The following is a 23,290-nucleotide window of genomic DNA, read 5'->3' as shown; positions in this document are numbered from 1 at the left end:
TCAAGAGAAGCACATATCTGATCATTTGTAAATTGTAAAAACGAAATATTATTTTGAGACTTACCTTTAGCCTGCATATTCACCAAGTTCTTTTCAGCTTTCAGCTTCTCAGCTCTTTCAAGAACAATCTGATCGCTATCACTTGCTCTTCTCTTGCTCTTCCTAGAAGGTGAAATTACTGCTTCAGGAATTGCAGCAAGTTTTGACCCTAGACTTTCCTGAGTTCTCAGCTTTTCAACCACTACAGGTTCTTCCTCCAGGCCATCAAACTCCTCATCGGAAGTAGTCAAGCCATCATATTCAGGTAACAAACTCAACTGAGCAGAAGGTACGGACGATCCACCAACTCCACTAGACTGTCCACCAGAACCCATCATGGAGTTGTTCCCTGAATCACCCCCAACTTCCTTCCCTGAAACCTGTTTCATGTTTCCATCATCCTTTTCCTCAAGATTACCATCATCCACATTTTCCATTTCCATCGGAACAGGCTCGTCAGCCCCACTTTCAGGCTCCACCTTAAAAGCCAACTCATACAAGTGATCACCAATAACCACATCAACGACATCAGGGATCAGAGATGGGTCAAGGGCCAAAACTTGTAAACGAGCAATATCATATCTTCTTGTAAAGAGCATATCAACAGCCTTTGTAATGCCAAGAATAGAGCCAACCGCCCAAATAATTAAGTACTCTCTTAATTCAGAGGGAAGACCTTTACACTGCACCCAAACCTTTGGAATGACATATTTAACTTCATTACCAACACCTCTCTCCACTATCTCCATCTCAACCTCACCAACCTTAGTATGCACCTTACCCCATTCCACCATTCGCCTTAATTCAGCAGCAGACGGAAACATGGTGCAGAAAGTATCATCACCATTGTCATGAACAACCCACCTCCATCTACCAGGAATTAACCTTTCCAACTCAGCTATAACATCATTTACAGAAAGCTTACCCTTTGATACCTTAATCAAAGCTGCCCTAGGCTCATGTTTAATTTTATGACCAGCTAAGAGAGGAATATGAAAAAAAAAACCCAGACCATCAGCAGCATAACCACATAACTGAGCAGTAGGTTTAACTGTAGATCTAAAAGTTGGGCAACGGATAGTAACATGATCCACACTTTCACAAATTTCACAGTAAAACTTAGAAGAACAATCCTGCATCGTATGCCCCTTTGTAAGACATCTAAAGCAATAAGGTTTACCTGATCCTTTACTTTCTACCTTTGACTTGCCTTTGTCAACATCAACCAAACAAGCTGCCATCTCATGTTGAACCGGCTCACCATGAACCTGAGACTCCTTGCCACCTCCACATACCGAAGCGGAAGGAGCAAGAGCAAAAGCACCAAAAGCTCCTCCACTAGGTACAGAACCCCCAGCAGGACCATCAGCAGTAGGACCACTAGAAATATTGGAGACCATTGCCCCCGAACCTCTAGTCTGAATCCCACCTCCATCCACCTTTAACATATCCTGTTGGGCGTTTCCTTTACTTGAATCAGCAATTTTCATTAATGAAACAGTCTCCGATGCAACAGCCGATGTAGCAGCCAACACACCACCAGTTAGCAAAAGATCACCTGCCCCAACTGACCCGGCACCAGGAGTAGCACCATTCGTCGGGAAGCCAGCCTGCAACCCACTACCTGGCACACCACCGGTCAGCAAAGCACCAGACTGCAAACCACCGGCAGCCATCTGCAATCTACCACCCGGCGCACCACTAGTCGGCACAGCGCCAGCCGGCAAAACCCCAGTCAGCACACCATCACCAGCCATCTGCAATCCACCACCTGGCGCAACACCAGTCAGCAAAGCGCCAGCCAGCAACACACCTCCGCCAGCAGCCGGGAAAACAGGAGCAGACATCCCTGGTACCACACCAAAAACCAGGTTTCCGGCACCAACTCCACCTCCATCTGGCCGAGCAGCAGATCCTAAAGAATGCTAGAACCCAGCGCCATTAAATCCACCTCCACTCGGACCAGCATTAAGACCAAAGCCACCCCTCCACCCATGACCTCCAGCAGAATTATTCCATCTAGTAGTACTTTTTGTAAAAGACGTATAATACTCCTTCGTCCTTCCCTGTAGAAATATGATAATTTTTTTGGAAGTAACTTTACAATTTGCATATCATTTTGTTATTTACGAATATATTACATCAGTCCTAAATATTTACTCCCTCCGTTTTAGGTTATAAGACGTTTTGACTTTGGTCAAAGTCAAACTGTTTCAAATTTGACTAAGTTTATAAACAAATATAGTAATATTTATAATACTAAATTAGTTTCATCAAATAAAAAATTGAATATATTTTCATAATAAATTTGTCTTGGGTTGAAAATATTTCTACTTTTTTCTACAAACTTAGTCAAGCTTAAAGCAATTTGACTTTGACCAAAATCAAAACGTCTTATGACCTGAAACGGAGGGAGTACCTGCTTACCTAAATTGAGGAGTTTTATTTTCCTTCAATACGCCTTATGACACCCACCAAAGAAAATAGCATAAAAAATATATGCAAAATTTAAGACTTACCATAGATAATACTATATCTAGGGGTGGATAGCAAGCCAGCTCAGCTCGGTCAAGCTCATTAAGATAGGAGCTGGCTCGGCTCGGCTCGTTATCGTAACGAGCTAGAAACCCAGCTCGGCTTGGCTCGTTTGAAAGCTCGAGCTAGCTCGTTAGGCTTGCGAGCCAAACCATCCAGGCGGCCAGGCCTGTCCTCTTCTCAGCGGGGCGCGGCGCAACTAGGGGTAAGGGGTGGATGCGGCATGCGGGCGGCGCGGCAGCCTCCTTCGTCAGGGACTCTAGCACGGTGGCAGCGAGCTCGGCTTCGACGTGCCGCCGCGCGTCGCCGACGGGGCACACGCTCCACCCGGCCGCCATCTGTATGCGACGGTGAGGCCGTGCTGGAGGAGCTCGTCGGCGGGCTGGTGATCGGCGGCGAAGGAGGAGGAGGAGGAGGAGGAGGAGGAGCTCGTCCATGGGCTGGCGGCTGGCGGCTACAGCACGCGGCGCTAGCGGCGGCGCACGGCGGTGTGAAAGGGGATTGGCGGCGCATGATGCGGGCATGCGGCGCAGGAATGGCAGGATGCGGGAGACAGGGAAATCGGGGAGAGTGGGAGACCGAGAGTAGTCTCTAGGGTTTTCCTTTCAGTTGGGCTTGGGCCGTTGAGTAACTTGTGTTGTCTCATTGTTTGTTGGGCTTGGGCCTTAGAGTGCTGGCTCGTTAAGGCTCACGAGCTAGCTCGAGCTCATTATCTCTAACGAGCTTTAAAGCCAGCTCGGCTCGTTACGAAATTTAAACGAGCCGAGACGAGCGAGCTAACGAGCTACGAGCTTCCTGCCCACCCCTAACTATATCATATAAACATAAAAATATGATGATAGAAGAGAGTGTAATTTGTATATTTATTCATTTCTATTCAGTCTTTTGAGTATTGAGCGGATAAATCATAAGCAGTGATAAAATCATTCGAGCTAAAAGTCTACATAAATAGACAAATAATTAGAAAAAAAACTAAATATAGCCAAAATGAGCAACAGATTAAACTGCAAGTATCACTAATATTTTAGAAATTTCAAATTTAAATTTTAGCCACATAATGATTTGAACAATGGACACGATTATTAGAAACCTTTTCTTCTAGATAATAAGATAATGGATCATTAGATAGCAAGATATTACACTCCTCCATCCCATAATATAAAGTGCGCACATATTTTTAAATTCAACTTTTAAAACATTTGTTTAGTAATTAGTATAATATGAATTGAATTTTATTTGTTGAAAATAATATCATTGGATTTGACATTTGAATTTACTTTCATATAATTATAATTTTGTTTCTATAAAATTATATGAGAAATTATAAGTCAAATATTATTTTTGAACATCATGCCAGTCTTAGCCATCTAATTTATGTGTCTTTTATATTGCTACAATAGCAAGTCAAATTGGTTACCAACATGTTTATTTTATGAAACCAGGTTATGTCTCATGTGCCAAAATGGTTATGTTTTTTGCAAGTCGAACAATATTACTATGTTAGTAGATCTGGGTTCTATGAAATGTACTCTTTTAATTAAGAAGTATCTAATATAGGTTACATGCTTAACCCCTCCTTTGCTTATAAGGGAATCCTCAATGTAGCCAAGATTGGTCTAAATGGTGAGTCGAAAGTTTCAAAATTGAGTTAAAAGTTCTCATTTGTTTAGAAATTTTACTCAAAATTTTCAGTTTTGAAATGACACTTTACGTTAAGAAATTCTCTCACGAAATTTTACTTTTTTTTTGCGGGGATACAAAAGTTTACTTGAATTTAAGAATTCAAAATAAAACTCGGAATTATCTATTGCGCGTCAGGCGCAGCCGTGTCGCGTCGGCGGCGCACGGCAGACGGCCGGGCAGAAGCGGCGCTAATTAGATCTCGCGCTTATAGAAACTACAAGTCTACAATCGAACCTTGGTATACTCTCCTACCAATCAAAATTAACCTGATATCCTGTTTTGCCAAATCTTTACTGCTACTCAAGCTTAGATTCACTGCGGTTTTGCTTCAGGCAAGTTGATGCACACAGCATTTTCTCAGCCTTTCAGATACGTACGCTTCACCCACAAGCTAGCATACCAACCGTTCATGATTTGACGGCGCCGCCGTAGCGACGCATGCATGCAGGTCCGTTTTGCCCTATAAATAGGCAGCCTCTGCACTGATCCAGTGCACTCACCACCACTGCACTGCAACACAGCAAGCAAGCTCACTTCTTGCATTCTTAGCTCATCGATTCTTAGCCCCTTTTCTACTATGGCTTGCACTAGGGAGGTTGCTTTCGGCGTGAACCTGATCGGCAACAACGGCGCCGCACCGGCGGACGAGGCCAGCAGCCTCGCCGGCTGGGCGCCGGTCGGCTCGCGCACCACGCTGTCCGCTCACGTCGAGAAGGACGACCCGCCGGCGGCCATGCTCCCGGCTGTGGACGACGGCGGGCGCGAGCACCGGCCGAGCGGCTCTCGGTACGTCCTCGCGGCGCGCCGTGACGGCGAGGAGGACGGGCTGCGGCACCCGGTCCCGGCCGGCGCGCTCGTGCCCCGGGTGACGTACCGTGTCGCCGGGTGGGTCGCCGTGCAGAGCGGTGGCGGCGAACACGCCGGCGGGGAGAGCCACGTGGTGCGTGTCAGCCTCCACGTGGACGATGGCGGCGAGTGCCGCGTTCTCGGCTGCGGCGCGGTGTGCGCCGGAGTGGCCGGCGGCTGGGTGGAGATCAACGGCGCGTTCCGCCTTAAGGCGACCCCGCGCGGCGCGACGGCGGTGCACGTCCACGGCGCGCCAGCCGGCGTCGACGTGAAGCTCATGGACCTCCGTGTGTTCGCCGCCGACCGCAAGGCGCGGTTCAGGCATCTCAAGGAGAAGACCGACAAGGTAAGACAACATCTCTCACTCTGCATGATCACATTAACTAACAATATAGTACCATGCATGTTGATCGGGACCATGTCATATTCACATCGGATTTGGCCATTTCAGGTTCGCAAGCGTGACGTCGTCCTCAAGTTCAGCGGCGGAGCCGGAGTGGAGGCGACGGCGAGCATCCCCGGCGCGGCCGTCCGCGTGGTGCAGATGGACAACGTCTTCCCGCTCGGCACCTGCATCAACGGCTCGGTGATCCAGGACCCCAACTTCGTGGACTTCTTCACCAACAACTTCGACTGGGCCGTCTTCGAGAACGAGCTCAAGTGGTACTGGACGGAGGCGCAGCGCGGCCTGCTCAACTACCGCGACGCCGACGCGCTGCTCGACTTCTGCGACCGCCACGGCAAGCCGGTGCGCGGCCACTGCATCTTCTGGGCGGTCGACGGCTCCGTGCAGCAGTGGATCAAGGACCTCGGCCGCGACGACCTCGCGTCGGCGGTGCGCGGCCGCCTTACCGGCCTCCTGTCCCGCTACGCCGGCCGCTTCCCGCACTACGACGTCAACAACGAGATGCTGCACGGCCGCTTCTACCGCGACCGCCTCGGCGACGACGCCGCCGCGCTCATGTTCCGCGAGGCCGCGCGCCTGGACCCGGCCGCGCGGCTCTTCGTCAACGACTACAACGTCGAGTGCGCCAACGACCCCAACGCGACACCCGAGAAGTACATCGAGCTGATCGACGCGCTCCGCCGCGGCGGCGCGGCGGTGGGCGGCGTCGGCATCCAGGGCCACGTCTCCAACCCGTCCGGCGAGGTCATCTGCGGCGCGCTCGACAAGCTCGCCGCGTCGACGGGGCTCCCCATCTGGATCACCGAGCTGGACGTGAGCGAGCCCGACGTGCCCCTCCGCGCCGACGACCTGGAGGTGGTGCTCCGCGAGGCGTACGCGCACCCGGCCGTCGCCGGCGTCGTGCTCTGGGGTTTCATGCAGGGCCGCATGTGGCGCCAGGACGCGTCCCTCGTCGACGCCGACGGCACCGTCAACGAGGCCGGCCAGAGGCTGGTCAATCTCCGGCGGGAGTGGACGTCCGACGCGCGCGGGACCATCGACGGCGACGGCCATTTCACGTTCAGGGGCTACCATGGCAGGTACGTCGTGCAGGTGACGACGGCGACGGGGAAGATACTCAAGACGTTCACCGTCGACAAAGGGGACACCTCGCTCGTGCTGGATATGGAAATTTAACGACTACGCCGGTTTATCTTACATTTGCATTGATTCATGCAGAATCATATATCGAATGAGTGGAGGGCACGTGGGACAAAAGAATTCTGCTAGAGAACAGAGTATGTTCTGTCCCTAACTCCCTATGTTTTACATAATTTGGTAATGGGTATTGTATGGTTGTACTACTGTAAGACAAATGTAAGGTATTGCATTTGCTAAGATTTAATGCATATGAATAATGTAAACGAGTTATTTCCCTAACAAAAAAAAAGGTAAACGAGTTATTCCTCGTTTTATACAACTTATGTGCCAGCCGTGCATTGTAACGGCTTCTTAGTAGGGAGGATAATTCATATCAGCGGTGATCCCTTATAATTGTAGCACAACAATATCTATAACTAAGTTATTATATACCGTGTATTAGAAAATTTACAATATAAATATTGGAACGTACAATGTAGTTAACATGTAAGTGTAGGTAATTTACAGTGTTAAAATGATTTGAAGTGAATTTCACAAAACTTGATTTGAAGTGAATTTCACAAAACTATAGATATTTTTGGCCAAACTATTGTAAAACTATATATTTAAAACGTTCTATCACAAAACTATAGATTTAAGGCCTGTTCGGCTGCATTTCTTTTTATTATGCTGTAGTTATTATGCTGTAGCCTACCTAAACAATACTATGTGTGTGTGGGGCTGCAGTAGAAAGCTAGAAACAACTGCATTGTAGTGCAGCTGAACAAACCCTTAGTGGGAAATTTATTACAAAACTATAGATTTAATATTAAGTATCACAAAATTACAGATTTTATATTAAAGTTATCAGAAGACTACAGATTCAATATAGATTTTATATTAACATTATGTTGGAGCTATAAACGTCGTAGTTTTGGGATAAATTTACTACTTACTCTTTAATTTTATAACATTCCATCCTAAATATGTAGTTCTGTGAGAAATTTTGCGTTAAATCTATAGCTTTGTGATATAAGATCTTAAATCTATAGCTCTATGATAATTTGATCGAAGTATTTGTAGCTTTTGTTGAGTTGTGATCCAAATTCATTTGCACTTAATAAAGGCCAGTTTCTGCCATAGCGGAGGGGACGCCCGGGGGTGCGGGGGTGGAGCCCCCACGGTATGGATCATCATCCCTTTTAGGGTTCCACTATATATATACCTCTTGTAAGCCACCGTGCGGCGAGGTAACCTCACCTCAGATATAGTGAAGATATTTTGCTGGCTGGCGCCCGTGGTTTTTTCTCTCCTGTTTTGGGAGGGTTTTCCACGTTAAATCTCGTGTCTTTTGTGATTGATCTATTGTTTTTTATCGTTTGTCCGCCTATCGTTTCCTAACAGCTTTGTGAAATTTACTATAACATCATAAATAAATATAACTACTCTTTTTTCCTGTGCATTTTGATGGTTATTTTGCCAAAGGCAAGAAATTGTAGAATCTTAGATTCGTATTGAAGTTGCATGTGTGAAGCTGTGCAACTCAGAGGCCATGCACACTGGGAAACACAGACAGGGATGACAGTTGACACGCTGTTGTTTCTACAGTACTCCGGAAAGAGGAGACGTGTGTTTACTATTTATAGTAAAAAAGGAAGGGTCGCTGGTTAAGCTCACTGGGTGACTGTGCACGGCATGGAAGAGTGTAGCTGAGCCACTGACATTTGGGGCCATAGCAAAAGTGGGACCCACATGTCAGTGGCTCAACTGCATATGCCGTAACGGAATACCGCTGATTTGCTTCCGCGCGGCTTAGTCGCCTCCACAAATAATGAAATAATACTAATCCGCATGCAAATTCGTCAGGGAAATTATATATAGGACCCCCCTCTCCCGAAATGAGTGGAAGTGTTGGAACGGGTTCAGCGCTGCAGACTGCCACTGTGCTGCAACCTCCTTATTTCTTGCCGTCTCCTCGTCCCACAACCACTCTTTAGCTCCACTGGATCGAGAAAACCAAGCACAGATCCAACAAACGCCCAAAGAAAAAGTCTTTTGAGATACACACCAATGAGCCTAACTGACTAGCTAGCGATCGAAACACCCTGCTCCAGATCGATCTGGCCTAGCTAGGGACCTTGCTGCGGGGGGGCAACCATGTCGGTCTCACTGGAGGATCTCAAGAAGGAGAACGTCGACCTCGTCAGTGTTCTTCATCATTCCGCCAATATTGCGTTCATCCGTGTGTGCGTGTGATCCATGTGTCATTGTGGCGTTGTTGGTTGGTTGGTTGGTTGCAGGAGAGTATACCGATCCAGGAGGTGTTCGCCGTGCTCAAGAGCTCGCCGCAGGGGCTCACCTCCGCCGATGGCAACGGCCGGCTCGAGATCTTCGGCCGCAACAAGCTCGAGGAGAAGAAGGTCAGAATTCAGAATCGTGTGTTCGATCAAGAACGAGTTTGTGTGTTTTGGGTCTCGCGTACGTATAAAATATGTGAAATTGGCGTGCAGGAGAGTAAGCTGCTCAAGTTCTTGGGGTTCATGTGGAATCCGCTCTCCTGGGTCATGGAGGCCGCCGCGATCATGGCCATCGCCCTCGCCAACGGAGGGGTACGCGTCGCCCGTCCCCGTCGCCGTCGCGTCAGTTGTGTGTGTTTTGACCGCCGTCGATCTGACGCGTGCATGCGTGCGTGCGTGCAGGGGCGGCCGCCGGACTGGCAGGACTTCGTCGGGATCGTGACGCTGCTCTTCATCAACTCCACCATCAGCTTCATCGAGGAGAACAACGCCGGGAACGCCGCCGCCGCACTCATGGCCAGCCTCGCGCCGCAGACCAAGGCACGTCGCGCGTGCGCAGTGCGCCACGCCATGGACGAACACTGACCTATCTGTGCTCGACGGAATGACTGACTGACTGACTGATTGATCGATGGTCGGTGCATGCAGTTGCTGAGGGACGGGAAGTGGTCGGAGCAGGACGCGGCGATCCTGGTGCCCGGGGACATCATCAGCATCAAGCTCGGCGACATCATCCCGGCGGACGCGCGGCTGATGGAGGGCGACCCGCTCAAGATCGACCAGTCGGCGCTCACCGGCGAGTCGCTCCCCGTCAACAAGATGCCCGGCGACAGCATCTACTCGGGTTCCACCTGCAAGCAGGGCGAGATTGAGGCCGTCGTCATCGCCACCGGCGTCCACACCTTCTTCGGCAAGGCCGCCCACCTCGTCGACAGCACCAACAACGTCGGCCATTTCCAGAAGGTATCATACATGCATCCATCCGCCACTTCTCGTCGGAGAGGTGCCAACTGCTTGCTTGCTCTGCTCACCATCAATGGTGGTCAGGTGCTGACGGCGATCGGCAACTTCTGCATCTGCTCCATCGCGGCCGGGATGCTGATCGAGATCATCGTGATGTACCCGATCCAGCACCGGCAGTACCGCGACGGCATCGACAACCTCCTCGTGCTGCTCATCGGCGGGATACCCATCGCCATGCCCACCGTGCTGTCCGTGACCATGGCCATCGGCTCGCACCGGCTGTCGCAGCAGGGCGCCATCACCAAGCGGATGACGGCCATCGAGGAGATGGCCGGCATGGACGTGCTCTGCAGCGACAAGACCGGCACGCTCACCCTCAACAAGCTCACCGTCGACAAGAACATGATCGAGGCACGCACAGCACACACCATTAATCTTTCAGTTTCGCCGTTAATTTTTTTCCCTATCGATCGAGTAGTAGTTGTCATCAAATCAAATCGCGCACTTCGGATTTGGATTTCAGCCGTTCGTGAAGGATCTCGACAAGGACGCGATCGTCCTGTACGCGGCGAGGGCGTCGCGAACCGAGAACCAGGACGCCATTGACGCCTCCATCGTCGGCATGCTCGCCGACCCAAGCGAGGTAAGTGAAGCTCCTCAAGCTCGCACGGACACATCACACAAGCTCCCAATTTCCTCTTCTTCTACAAATAAATCTCACGACGTACGACGTGTCTGCAACGTGGCAGGCCCGTGCCGGCATCCAAGAGGTGCACTTCATGCCGTTCAACCCCGTCGACAAGCGCACGGCCATCACCTACATCGACACCAAAGATGGTTCGTGGCACCGCATCAGCAAAGGCGCGCCAGAGCAGGTCAGCCGGCCGGCCGGCCACCGTCAGCTCGGCCATGAATTCTGTACCATTTGCATTGCATCGGTGAATTTGATCTTGTTGGTGTGCGTGTGTGTGTGTGGCTTAGATCATCGAGCTGTGCCGTCTACGGGACGACGTGAGCCGGCGGGTGCACGCCATCATCGACAAGTTCGCCGACCGCGGGCTGCGGTCGCTGGCGGTGGCGAGGCAGAAGGTGCCGGAGGGGAGCAAGGACGCGCCGGGCACGCCGTGGCAGTTCCTCGCCGTGCTCCCGCTCTTCGACCCGCCGCGCCACGACAGCTCCGAGACCATCCGCCGCGCGCTCAACCTCGGCGTCAACGTCAAGATGATCACCGGCGACCAGCTCGCCATCGGCAAGGAGACCGGCCGCCGCCTCGGCATGGGCACCAACATGTACCCCTCCAGCTCTCTGCTCAAAGACGGCGACACCGGCGGCCTCCCTGTCGACGAGCTCATCGAGAAGGCCGACGGCTTCGCCGGCGTCTTCCCCGGTACGTTCCCAGTGACCTTCACAAGTACAAGATGGAAAAGCGAAGCCATGGCGGCGAGCGCGGGTGCGATGAACTGATGATGATGATGATGATGATGATGCAGAGCACAAGTACGAGATCGTGCGGAGGCTGCAGGAGAGGAAGCACATCTGCGGGATGACGGGGGACGGCGTGAACGACGCGCCGGCGCTGAAGAAGGCGGACATCGGGATCGCGGTGGCGGACGCGACGGACGCGGCGAGGGGGGCATCGGACATCGTGCTGACGGAGCCCGGGCTGAGCGTGATCATCAGCGCGGTGCTGACGAGCCGCGCCATCTTCCAGCGGATGAAGAACTACACCATCTACGCCGTGTCGATCACCATCCGCGTCGTGCTCGGCTTCCTCCTCCTGGCGCTCATCTGGAGGTTCGACTTCGCGCCCTTCATGGTGCTCATCATCGCCATCCTCAACGACGGCACCATCATGACCATCTCCAAGGACCGCGTCAAGCCGTCCCCGTTGCCTGACGCATGGCGCCTCCAAGAGATCTTCGCCACCGGCATCGTCCTCGGCACCTACCTCGCCCTCGCCACCGTCCTCTTCTTCTGGGCCGTCCGCGACACCGACTTCTTCACGGTGACCACTCATCACCCAACCTCGCACGCCTCGCTGCCGCGCGCTCTGACGCCGTGTGTTTTGTGGGCAGAGGACGTTCGGGGTGCACCCGATCGGAGGCAGCACGGAGGAGCTGATGGCGGCGGTGTACCTCCAGGTGAGCATCATCAGCCAGGCGCTCATCTTCGTGACACGCGCGAGGAGCTGGTTCTTCGTCGAGCGCCCAGGGCTCCTGCTCGTCGGCGCGTTCCTCATCGCCCAGCTGGTAAGAAGTTCGTTAGCCGCCGCCGCCGCGGCGCGCGCAGTGACTCTTCTCCGGCGACTAATGGTGGCGAACGCACGCAGATGGCAACGCTGATCGCGGTGTACGCGAACTGGCCGTTCGCGAAGATGAAGGGCATCGGGTGGTCGTGGGGCATGGTCATCTGGCTCTTCAGCATCGTCACCTTCTTCCCCCTCGACATCTTCAAGTTCGCCATCCGCTACTTCCTCAGCGGCAAAGCCTGGAACAACGCCTTCGACAACAAGGTAAACACGGAGACACGGATTCTAATCACTCGGGTGGACGTCCACCCGTTTATCGCATGTTAATTATAGGAATGAGTTTGGTCGATTGCGCGCGAGCAGACGGCGTTCGCGAACGAGCTGGACTACGGGAAGAGCAAGAGGGAGGCGCAGTGGGCGATCGCGCAGAGGTCGCTGCACGGGCTGCAGCAGGCGGAGACGTCGACGGCGCTGTTCGACGACAACAAGGACTACCTGGAGCTGTCGGAGATCGCGGAGCAGGCGAAGCGCCGCGCCGAGATCGCCAGGCTACGGGAGCTGCACACGCTCAAGGGCCACGTCGAGTCGGTGGTCAAGCTCAAGGGCCTCGACATCGACACCATCCAGAACCACTACACCGTCTAGCTAGCACCATCGATCTCACACGCATGAATACCATACATGATCGAAGATGCTGCTCGTTAGCTTGATAAGTGAGACAGGATATTCTTTTTTTTTTCTTTTTTTTTGGCAGCTTAATTTAACGGGGTCAGGAGACTGTCTTAATTTGGTCAGATGAATAATGGGGGTACGTAGCTTTTGTTGTTTTAATGGTTTTACTTTGGAGAGGTTGTAGGTTTGTTGGTATGTTTGATTGGTCGAAGACCAGAATAAAATGAGGGCTAATTTAGTACTTTGTTTGTGCATATGTTGAAGAATCCATCAGCCTTTTCCTAATGTTTCAAACTAAGTTTTAGCATGTACTAATTGTTCTTAGGTAACACTCTTTTTAATTCCTTGAGGGAATATTCCATCTTTTATTGCATTTTATCAGAAAAAATGAAAAAAAAGATATATATATATATATATTAATATGTCACATAGCAATCCATAAATATGCAAGTTTCATTTGAACTTCTACAATTACAATAGAAAAAAATATGACTATAAACACATGTATACAAGTTAGAGTTAATTCTGTTAATTTTTTATAACTTAGGAAGATCGAATTTTAATTCGCATGTTTGCAAAGTGGTATATAGCATATCAATCTATCTTTTTTACTATTTTTCTAAAAAGTAATAAGTATTTAAATGACAAGAAAAAGGAGGGAATAGCCCTCGATGGGTTCAAATACATTTTTATCATTGTTTATAGAGATCGCTTGGCACGATTCGACTCGGGCACGACCGAGGCACGGCTTGAGATCAGTCATGCCGTGCCCGCCCACGGGTTGCACATACGGCCTAAGCACGACCCAATAAAACTTAGGTCACTTCGGGCGGTCGTGTCGCCCGAAGAAATGACCAGCCCATCGTGCTCGTCCTTCGAATAAGTCTATTTTACCTCCCATAAGTCTATTTTGTGTCCTTCATCTCCTTGGACCGTGCCGATAGGCTACAGCGTGCAGGAGAGGGGCATGTCGGGCTGTGGTTGTGCTTATTATTGGGCTATGTCGTGCCAAGCCAGCATGTCGTGTCGAGGAAGAGGCCAAGGCACGACCCAACGGTCGGGTCGGGTTGGCACGGGCCCGACAACAATCAAGCCTTGGTTGTGCCTAGGCCAAGCCAAATCTTCATGTCGTGTGCCAGGCCGTCGAGCTACGGGCCTTCTGGCCAACTATATCGTCCTTATACTGTTTCTCTAAATCCCGTGGAACTATCATTTACTATTCAAGGTTATACAAAGATTCTAGCCTTGGAGTATAGAAATACCGAACTTTTCATTTTATATATTAAAATATTTAAAGAACAATTTCTATTTTCAAAGTATCACACTCCTAACATTCTCTGGAATGGTGGTTTTAAAGAGCACCCTTTCAAAGAGTGTTTTTTATGACGTCATACGCGGTTAGCGCATGCTAATGACTGTGTGAATGAGGGCTAACTATTCTGCCCTCCTAGAGGGATGTAAGAGGGCCACCGGCCCCCTTGTCGCTTTCCTGGAGGCCCTAAGGGATCGTCTGCAACAAAATGGCCAGCCCCATGTACAACAGTTAACATATAAGGTTGTGCCACATTTTGAAAAAAAAAAAACCACTCCAGAAGGGTGTTAGGGTTATAATACTTTAAAAATAAAAATTATTTTAAAATATTTTAATGAATAAAATAAAAATAAAAAATCTACAAATAGCATATATTAAGAGGACTGCGGTGTACAGCTCATATGGAGTAAACTGTGGGCTGGGGAATCAAAATTAGTGATGAACAAAAAATGGTAATTGTTCGGCCCGTAAGAACATTTTGGTGGCCCAGTAATAGTTCTGGGCCTAAAATATTCCACTAGCCCCCAAAAGAACAAGGTAAATGACACTTAAACCCCCCAAAAGACGCTAATATGCTACCGTTTTTCTTTTGAGGGACAAAACAAGAGATTTTGTCCAAGGAAAATAACACCGATTAGTTCCTATCACCAGGTAAGAAATCAACTTGTTCTGGCTATTGCCCGATGTCATGATCTTCGTCGATTTTTCTCCTCGCTTCTATTGAAAGCATATTATAAAGCTCGGATACACCATGTGCCAAAAGAATCTTACATGATTCAAACTAAAAGACCTTAGGTGGTGTTAATTTCTACTAAAAATAAAAATGAAGTTAGGGAAAAAATAGAAATAACCATTAGCGTATATTTCCTCCGTTTCACAATATAAGTCATTCTAGCATTTCTCACATTTATATTGATGTTAACAGAGGGGTAATTAATTGAGTTTTAATTACAAGAACTTGAAAAATGTATTCAGCAACTTCTATATAAAAATTTTTCACACGAAATATATCGTTTAGCTATTTGAAAAGCGTGATAACAAAAATCAAGGTAGAATATATAACTTAATAAGAAAAGAATCTGGAAAGGCTGGAGTGATTAATTTTGTTTCAATTGTCGTCACAATTGTGTTTTTTTTTTAAAAAAAAATACCGCTATCAAAAGGAACACCTCCCAAAAAAAAAAATCAAAACTCAACATGAAGCAGAATAAAAAAAGTAGACCAAGTAGCAAATAAGTCATTTTTTAAGGATAGAATAAAAAAGATGTTCATTCAAGCGGTAGTTGCACCATAAGCCATAACTTCGTCATGGCTCATTGGCTCCAGTCCCACTATTGGCACGTCTCTCTGTTGCTGTGTTAATTCATTAAGGACATGTTCATATTGTAGCCTAATAAATCTTACCAAAATAAAATTGACAATATTATCAAAATTTTGATAGGATTTCTTATGTATTTGTCAAAGTTTGACGACAAACTAAACATAGACATATTTTTGTCAACTATACCAAAAAATAGTATGGTTGAAAATGACATCAATCTGAGCAGCCCCTAAGCCTCCATCTTCATCCAGAAAGGAAAACATATATCATCGTGCAAACATCTGATCATCTACTAGACAGATCATAGATACTTGAATTAGAGGGCACAGACGGCTCTTCAAGGATTGAAAAAGATGAATGTGTCAAATCACCTATGCTAAAATAAAGCTCAATTAAGGAGGGGCCAAAGTACAGGCAAGACAAAAAAAACATGTACTGAAAATGGCTAACTGAAACTTGCCACTTTCAAGAGCAAGTGCAGCAACAGAAAAACTTTCGATTGCAAGTGCAGCAACAGAAAACTAATAATCCTCATGTACAACTAATCTGCGTGCATTATCCTGAAGATGAACATGAAGCTGGCAAATGCAGGCTCATGCAGTTATTGTAGATATGAAAGAAGCAGATGCCATCTCGCTGTCAAACAAAGCTGATCCTGCAGTATCCAGTTCCTCTTCTTTCTAGCCAAGGCTTATTAAATGAGGTGCATCCAGAAGTTAGTAGCTTGAGTTGATGATTTTTCCGGTGGGGTTGGCTGACATCTCAGCCATGTACAAGCACTTCTTCCCTCATCAATGTTTCTGAAGAATTGATCAGATCCAGCAACCAGCATGGTAAGCATCATGTCATCAGAGCCAGGGAAACTACTGCTCCCTCCGTCCCATAATATAATAGATTTTGAGTTTTTCTTGCAACGTTTGACCACTCGTCTTATTTAAAATTTTTTGAAATTATTATTTATTTTATTTGTGACTTACTTTATTACCTACAGTATTTTAAGCACAACTTTTTGTTTTTTATATTTGTAAAAAAAAAGATTTGAATAAGACGAGTGGTCAAACATTGCAATTAAAAACTCAAAATCCCTTATATTGTGGGACGGAGGGAGTACATGTTTAAGATGACATGTCAAGCAATTTGGGTAAAGTACGAAGCTTCATTGCTACAAAAACCGGCCAATTTAAATTGTATGAAGCTTTGATGGCTGCCTATCGTTTGAACCAGCATGAAGTAGAAAGATACTATCTCCAAGAAAAAGGCTTTTTGATGTTACTAAGTATTAACCACCACGCCCATGAATCCATGATGTGCTACCTTTTAGCACAACTGCACAAAGGTAGCAATGGTGTTTCTAGTTGAGAAGAAGTTATCAGCACAGTCATAAAAGGTGAAAAGGACAACGTCAATAAACAAGTTTAAGCACCAACTTCATATTCAATACAGGAACTTACACTATTTTGTGCATGTAAACATCTCTGATCACGGTTTATATAATGCAGAATGATTATTTCCTACCTAATATGCACATCTGCAGTTGGCAGTTGATGCCAAGTTGCAGTTGTTATGTGGGTGCAAATGTACAATGATCAGGATCTTCTCACCTTCAAGATTCTTGTTCCGTTGTGGACAGACTATATTAGTTGCTGCCCACATACACCACAAACAGTAGAAGAAAACTATGGCAACAACAGACTTAACCAAAATGTCAAACAAAACGATACAAAGAATGCTTCTTGTTATAAATACTCTGAACTCAATAACTGGAATGCATATCTTAACCAAAATGCAGAGCTCAAAACATAGCTTTCTCAAATGCTATTGAGCTACAGTACTCTGGAAAAAGTTTTCATATGTGCAGAGGATATCAGATCCAAACGCATTCTCTCCCTACTTTGTACAAGAAAACATATACTCCCTCCGTATTTTAATGTATGACGCCGTTGACTTTTTAACCAACGTTTGACCACTCGTCTTATTAAAAAATTTTATGCAAATATAGAAATACTTATGTCATGCTTAAAAAACATTTGATGATAAATCAAGTCACAATAAAATAAATTATAATTACATAAAATTTTTGAATAAGACGAAAGGTCAAACGTTTATCAAAAAGTCAACGGCGTCATACATTAAAATACGGATGGAGTATGAAAGTGAGACTTGTCTCTCAATCCAACCAAGAAGCGATAGGTTGGACTAACTATCGTCCTCAAACAAGGAGCAAGTACAGGTAACATAAGTTATACATAAGAATCTATACTAAACTGTATAAATATTTTCCCATGCTTTGACAAACTTGCTGTATCAGATATTCAGATATCAGCATGGAGAATTCCTCAGGTTCGGGGAAGGTGGCTCTCCAGCTCTTAGTGTTCCTCCGAGCTCCGTCGGCACTAGAGGAACAAGAGAGTGGAGCACATCTGTGATCAGTGGCCTGTAGCTTGGTTCAGCCTGCACGCATAGAACAGCCACTGCTGCAACCTGCACATGGTATGGGAATATGTATTTTCAACCTTGTAGATAAATGTGTCTGATCAGATAATGTTAGCAGGTGTTCATGATGAGTACTTGGTACAGGTGTTTTGGATCCATGGTGTCCTTGATCACTGGGTCAACTATGCTGGGGAGCTTCGATCTGTCGGTCAACTGTGGCATTGCCTGTTTGGTTAAAACAAGTTAAAAGTTTCTCAAAAGAGATGAAATTTGACTGCTTGAACATTCTCTCCAATTAAACTCAATGTTTTTCTTGTGATAAATTCAAAGCATGCTATGTGCATTGAAAGAGAAAGGAAAAGTTCAAAATCATGTTAATGGACCGACAAAATGATGCGATCTGAATTTAAATTTTTTTCAGACAGGTGAATTTAAACATTGCACTGTACCCATGTCACAATTGATTGGCACTGAGATGGTGACATCTTCTCAACAGGCTTCCTCCCCATAAGGAGCTCTAGAAGCACTACTCCGAACGCGTATACATCGCTCTTTTCAGTCAACTTCCCTGAAATCGACATGGCCGCTAAATGTCACATAATGAAAGTAGCATTTCAGTGTCAATAATATAGTTTTGTTAACAAATAGGAGTATGATTTGGGACGAGGAAGACATAGTACCATCCAACAAGTACTCAGGAGCTACATAACCCAAGGTCCCGGAGAGCTTCACACTCCCTTTGTTGACACTCCCACTAGACACAGCAAGACCAAAATCTGCAATCTGCAAATTTCAGCAAAGTACAACAACTGAAGCTTCACCAAATTTTAACTTTGATCCCAGCACTAGGACCTGCTGTCAATATGAACAAGATAGTTTGGCCTTTCTGAAAATTAAAGGAGTGTACCTTAGCATTGAAGTCTGAATCCAAAAGTATGTTAGACGATTTCAGATCCCTATGGATCACTGGTGGACTGCAGTGCTCATGAAGGTACTCTAATCCCCTGACAAATTTTAATTTTACCAGTGCATATTATAACCAGCTAATCATTCACCAAATCATTTTTTTCTCTTAAAAAAGAGCATCATTCAGTGTGAAGGAAAGTGGAGGGATAAGATTATAAGAACCTGGCCGTGTCAAGGGCGATCTTCATCCGGATGTGCCAGCTCAGAGTTGATCCATGTGAAGACCCTGAAGACAACCACTACACATATCAAAAGCTCCCAATCTGGAAGGAAGATCTCATCTCATGGAAGAGCTAAGCTGCAGCTAGCTGTGACTGTGAGTGAGTGACAACTGACAAGGCAGAGCCCAATCATACAGGACAATAAATACTATACCATGAAGCTGTGTTTCCAGTGATCCCTTCTCCATCAGCTCATAAACAATGTAGTGATTCCCCTCATGGATACAGAAGCCCAAGAGGGACACAATGTTGGGGTGCCTGATCCTGCCAAGCAAATCCAGCTCATTCTGCCAACAACCACAACCCCAAAGCAATTCAGCTCAACAACACTGAACACCATACTTCCCCTTATCAATGGGAACTGAACTTTTACGGTACAATTTACTGATAGTATATACTGTCAGTATATAGGTTGTAAGTTTACTGATGGGCTAATGGCATTGCGTTGTTTATACTGACAGTATATACTACTACTAGTAAATTGTACCGTAAAAGTTCTCACCAACAATTGACCATGACCAGCAACAGAGTCACCTCGAATTCCTTCTCGCAGTCGGGCCCGCCGCCGTCGAGCCGCTTCACCGCCGCGGTAACTCCGGCGTCGAACGCCGCCTTGTAGACGCGGCCGAACCCGCCGACACCGAGCATGTTGCTCTCGCTGAACTTCTCTGTCGCTGCCTCCAGCGACGGGTACTCGAACATCCCAACCAGCCTCTTCCTGCTCATCTTCACCGAGTTGAACCTGCTCAAGATCGGCACCAGCTTGATCCCCTTCGCTGCGTCTGAACCATGTGGATTAAGCCAGAATTGTAATTACAGATAGCTCAAGAACCCAAAATTGGGAGAGCGATTGAATGAGCGGGGTTAAGATCGACCTGAGCTCCTGGCGACCTTGCCGCCGGTGCTCCGGCGAGATCGCCGCCATAGTGTCCAAGCGTAGAGCGTGGAAAGGAAGATCGTGACGGTGGCGATGCAGGCGAGGACGGCGGCGATGACCAGCTCGCGGTGGAAATGGTGGTGCACTACGATCACTGCAAGCCAGCACGGGTAGCTTGAGACCCACAAAGTAGGAGTAAATTAATTGGACATGAACAGATGCGCCATCTTTTTTATTTTTTGGTTTAATCTTTGAAACGGCCTTGAATCCTGGAAAGATTTGATGACAGTAAACTCTAACGAAAGAACAGGTACGATTGCATTAAAACACGCAGCGAGATTTCCGCAATAACGTTGATGCCACGTTTTTCCCCCTCAAATTTGAACAAAACGTAACATCCCAAAATGCAGATTTTGAGAACTCAAAACAAAGAAGATTTTCTTTTTGTTCAGCTAGAAATAAAGCAGAGTTGTTGGTTCGAATGCAGGCAACACAATGTCGATCCCCCCAAAAAAATATATTTCTTTTTGCCATCAAGAAGAACAGTGCATGCTTAACCAAATCTGCAGAGAGGACAAACTCTGTAAAGAGAAACAGTTCCAAACTCGAAACCGACAAAACAGTAAGAACACACACACACCAAAATTCTGAATTTCAGCTTTCAGCACCAGCAACGTACGTACCAACAGGCGGAGGCGCCGGAACTGCCGAAGACAAGGCGGCCGTCCCATTGGCGGCGGCGGCGGCGGCGGCGGGAATGCCGGTGGCCACAGTAGACGTCGCCGGAGAAGAAGAAGAAGAAGAAGAAGAAGAAGAAGAAGAAGAAGAAGAAGGCGTATCCCTCCCATTGGCCAACGAGCACGAAGATAGCACCAAGAACAAGACGGACGAACACAGGAGCGGCAATGGAGTTAGCGCCATCTCCATACTCTCTCCCTTTCTGCTGCCCTCTCCAGGAGACCAGGAACTCGAAATTTCGTACTGCCTTTGTGGCGATGGAAGGGAGACGGCATGAAAGTGAGAAGAATCTCAAGGAGGGAAAAAGAAAAGGAAAGGAGTAGTGCCACTACTAGCTAGTATCACTGCCCTATGCTGAACCTGCCGCCACTATTTGTCTATGGCAATGGGGTTCTCTCTTGTGTGTGTATAGGTTGCTGCCATTTTATTCGGTGTGCTGTACGTGTGCACGGACGGCAGAGCAAACTGGTCGTGTGGGGCCAGTTTGACAGTGAGACCAGCCATGTGCAATTACGAGAAGGTGGCGGGGTCAGTCATCAGTGTGTGTGAGAGAGAGGATGCAAATTGTGAATATGGCATCTGTGGAGAGGACAAAAAGAAGAAAAGAATCGCCTTGTTTTGTTGTGTTCTTGTGCTTGGTTTGTTCAGATCCATTGCCTGGATGTTTTCATAATTTGGTCATTTTCGAAAACTTATTTTACAAATAGATCCCTGAAAAACTTATCCCAGAAATAATCATTTTTGAGCGCCAGAGTCGCTGGCACTGCTATCCAACGGGACGGCGTCAGCCTCTCTGGCACCACCCCTTGCCACCGTGGCGGTCCGCGCTGACGTGGTAGGGGAGCGCGCCATGTTGGTGTCGGCTCCCCTCCCACCCACGGCGCCACCCACTAGTGTAGAGGAAAAAGAGGTCCAAGTTTTTTTAAATTTTTTAATATTTTTTTCACACTTAGGAGCACATAGGAACAAACCATAGAAAAAAATTAGTTCAAACAGACGAAATATGTTACTTGTAGAATTTTTCAAAGTTCTATCGAAAAGCTTCTTACCTCGAAAACAAAATCTTCCAAGTGGAATTTCGAGATTCTGATTTCGCTAAACCCGACGAAGCAGAGAGAATAGGATGAACTTTTTATGTAGATATCCGTAGATATATAATTTGCCTGATTCAGAATTCATATGAAAAAGTTATACATGTTTTAAGGAAGGACACTCGAATATAACAAGTAAAAAAGAACTCAACAAACCCTAACTTTTTTTATAGGATGTAAAAAAAGGCTCAAGAGTTTATAGGATTACGGAAATCGAATCTACTAAATTTTTCTGACTATAGAAAAAACAAAAACAACAAAGAACAGAAAGTCTCTCACCGATAAATCTTGAGTGCATTTAAGGAGAGGGGAGAGAGAGAGCAAGAGCAACACTCCGACTCGCGCTGGGAGGGTGCTGGGGGAGGGAGCATCATTTGGCGTGCTCCCCCTGCTATGTCAGTATCTGGCCGCCGTATTATGCCACGGTGGCAAGGGGCGCGCCAGCCACTCTTGCGTCCAAAAGGAACCATTTCTGGGATAATTTTTTCAAGGGTCTATTTATAAAATATGATTTTCACAAGTTTCCAACGCTTAACTCATTTTCACTGGATATGTTATCTTTGGGATATAATGAGAAATGGATATTTAACCATGAATTATTTCTATAAAGCTATGAAATACCAAGAAATTAACTTTGTGTAAAAAAATTGGGGGCTTCAAGCCCAGTTGAAAATAAAAATCGCTATGTGTTTAATGTATCATGTACACCTAAGCTTTTCGTATACACATCAGACACACCAACTAATAAGTTTCACCGAAGAATCTAGAAAAAAAATGTACATGTGTTTTTAATATCATTACACTCATGGGTAAAGTCTTTAACATCAAATTCATTATATTTTAACTATAACAAAAAAAAATGACAGTTTTAAGGTTACAAATCGATCAAAATTTTATCTTTTTTGTGCTCCATATATATAGAATGGATTTGAAGATAAGATTTTACATATAAACGTGATGCTACTAAAAGTACATATATAATTTTTTCTAAAAGTTAATTTGGTAAAGTTTGTTATTTGGTGTACACGATGTGTATATGAGAAAATTTGTGTGTATATGATATGTTCCTGTTTAAAAGGGAATGGAGCGAAAGAGATAGAAAACACAAATAAAACTATTCAAATCTCTTAATTGATTGTCCAGTGGCCAAACTGGTCCGGGAATGTGATTTATTGTAAAAAGAAAAAAAAACAGTGAGGAATGTACATGTTTAGGAATTAGGACTGGCTAGGGCGAGTTTAGAAGGAGGATTTGGAAACCCATCCTCTCCGGCATGTAAAATGGAGCATAGATTAACGCATAATTATAATAAAGTATTAGCTTAAAAAACTTAGAAAATAGATTAATATGCTTTTGTAAAGCAATTCTTTTATAGATTTTTTTAAAAAACGAATCATTTATTAGTCAGGAAGCGTGCACATAAAAAACAAGGGAGTAGAAGTTAGTAAGATGGATTAAAGAACACACGCTAAAAACTTTGGCAAAGAAATGAAACAACTGATCATGGTTGGAGTGGCTGCCAT

The 23,290-nt window shown here is 46.4% G+C and overlaps 3 protein-coding genes across 3 annotated transcripts; 2 read left to right on the top strand and 1 right to left on the bottom strand.

Moving 5' to 3' along the window:
• The first annotated feature begins 4,834 nt into the window (after positions 1–4,834).
• LOC127774863 (endo-1,4-beta-xylanase 3-like) lies at positions 4,835–6,685 on the top strand. Its single transcript, XM_052301155.1, has 2 exons — positions 4,835–5,449; positions 5,555–6,685. Exons 1-2 carry the CDS (start codon positions 4,835–4,837, stop codon positions 6,683–6,685), a joined length of 1,746 nt encoding a protein of 581 aa, XP_052157115.1.
• Positions 6,686–8,551: 1,866 nt separating this feature from the next.
• On the top strand, positions 8,552–13,088 carry LOC127774856 (plasma membrane ATPase-like). Its single transcript, XM_052301146.1, has 13 exons — positions 8,552–8,830; positions 8,929–9,048; positions 9,139–9,237; positions 9,328–9,465; positions 9,574–9,888; positions 9,973–10,299; positions 10,412–10,531; positions 10,638–10,763; positions 10,870–11,275; positions 11,379–11,893; positions 11,964–12,137; positions 12,218–12,400; positions 12,500–13,088. Exons 1-13 carry the CDS (start codon positions 8,786–8,788, stop codon positions 12,779–12,781), a joined length of 2,850 nt encoding a protein of 949 aa, XP_052157106.1. The 5' UTR covers positions 8,552–8,785; the 3' UTR covers positions 12,782–13,088.
• A 4,513-nt stretch (positions 13,089–17,601) lies between these two features.
• Positions 17,602–21,059, bottom strand: LOC127772862 (probable receptor-like protein kinase At1g80640). The gene is made up of 10 exons (XM_052298844.1): positions 20,622–21,059; positions 19,937–20,092; positions 19,596–19,843; positions 19,216–19,348; positions 19,003–19,066; positions 18,782–18,878; positions 18,555–18,657; positions 18,324–18,442; positions 18,010–18,099; positions 17,602–17,922 (listed from the first exon to the last, which is right to left on the bottom strand). Exons 1-10 carry the CDS (start codon positions 20,863–20,865, stop codon positions 17,761–17,763), a joined length of 1,416 nt encoding a protein of 471 aa, XP_052154804.1. The 5' UTR covers positions 20,866–21,059; the 3' UTR covers positions 17,602–17,760.
• Positions 21,060–23,290: the final 2,231 nt, after the last annotated feature.

The sequence above is a fragment of the Oryza glaberrima genome, chromosome 5, assembly GCF_000147395.1.
Source record: "Oryza glaberrima chromosome 5, OglaRS2, whole genome shotgun sequence".
Taxonomy (NCBI): Eukaryota; Viridiplantae; Streptophyta; class Magnoliopsida; order Poales; family Poaceae; genus Oryza; species Oryza glaberrima.
Note: the sequence above shows the minus strand (reverse complement) of the source record. Positions and strands in the feature narration are given on the sequence as shown.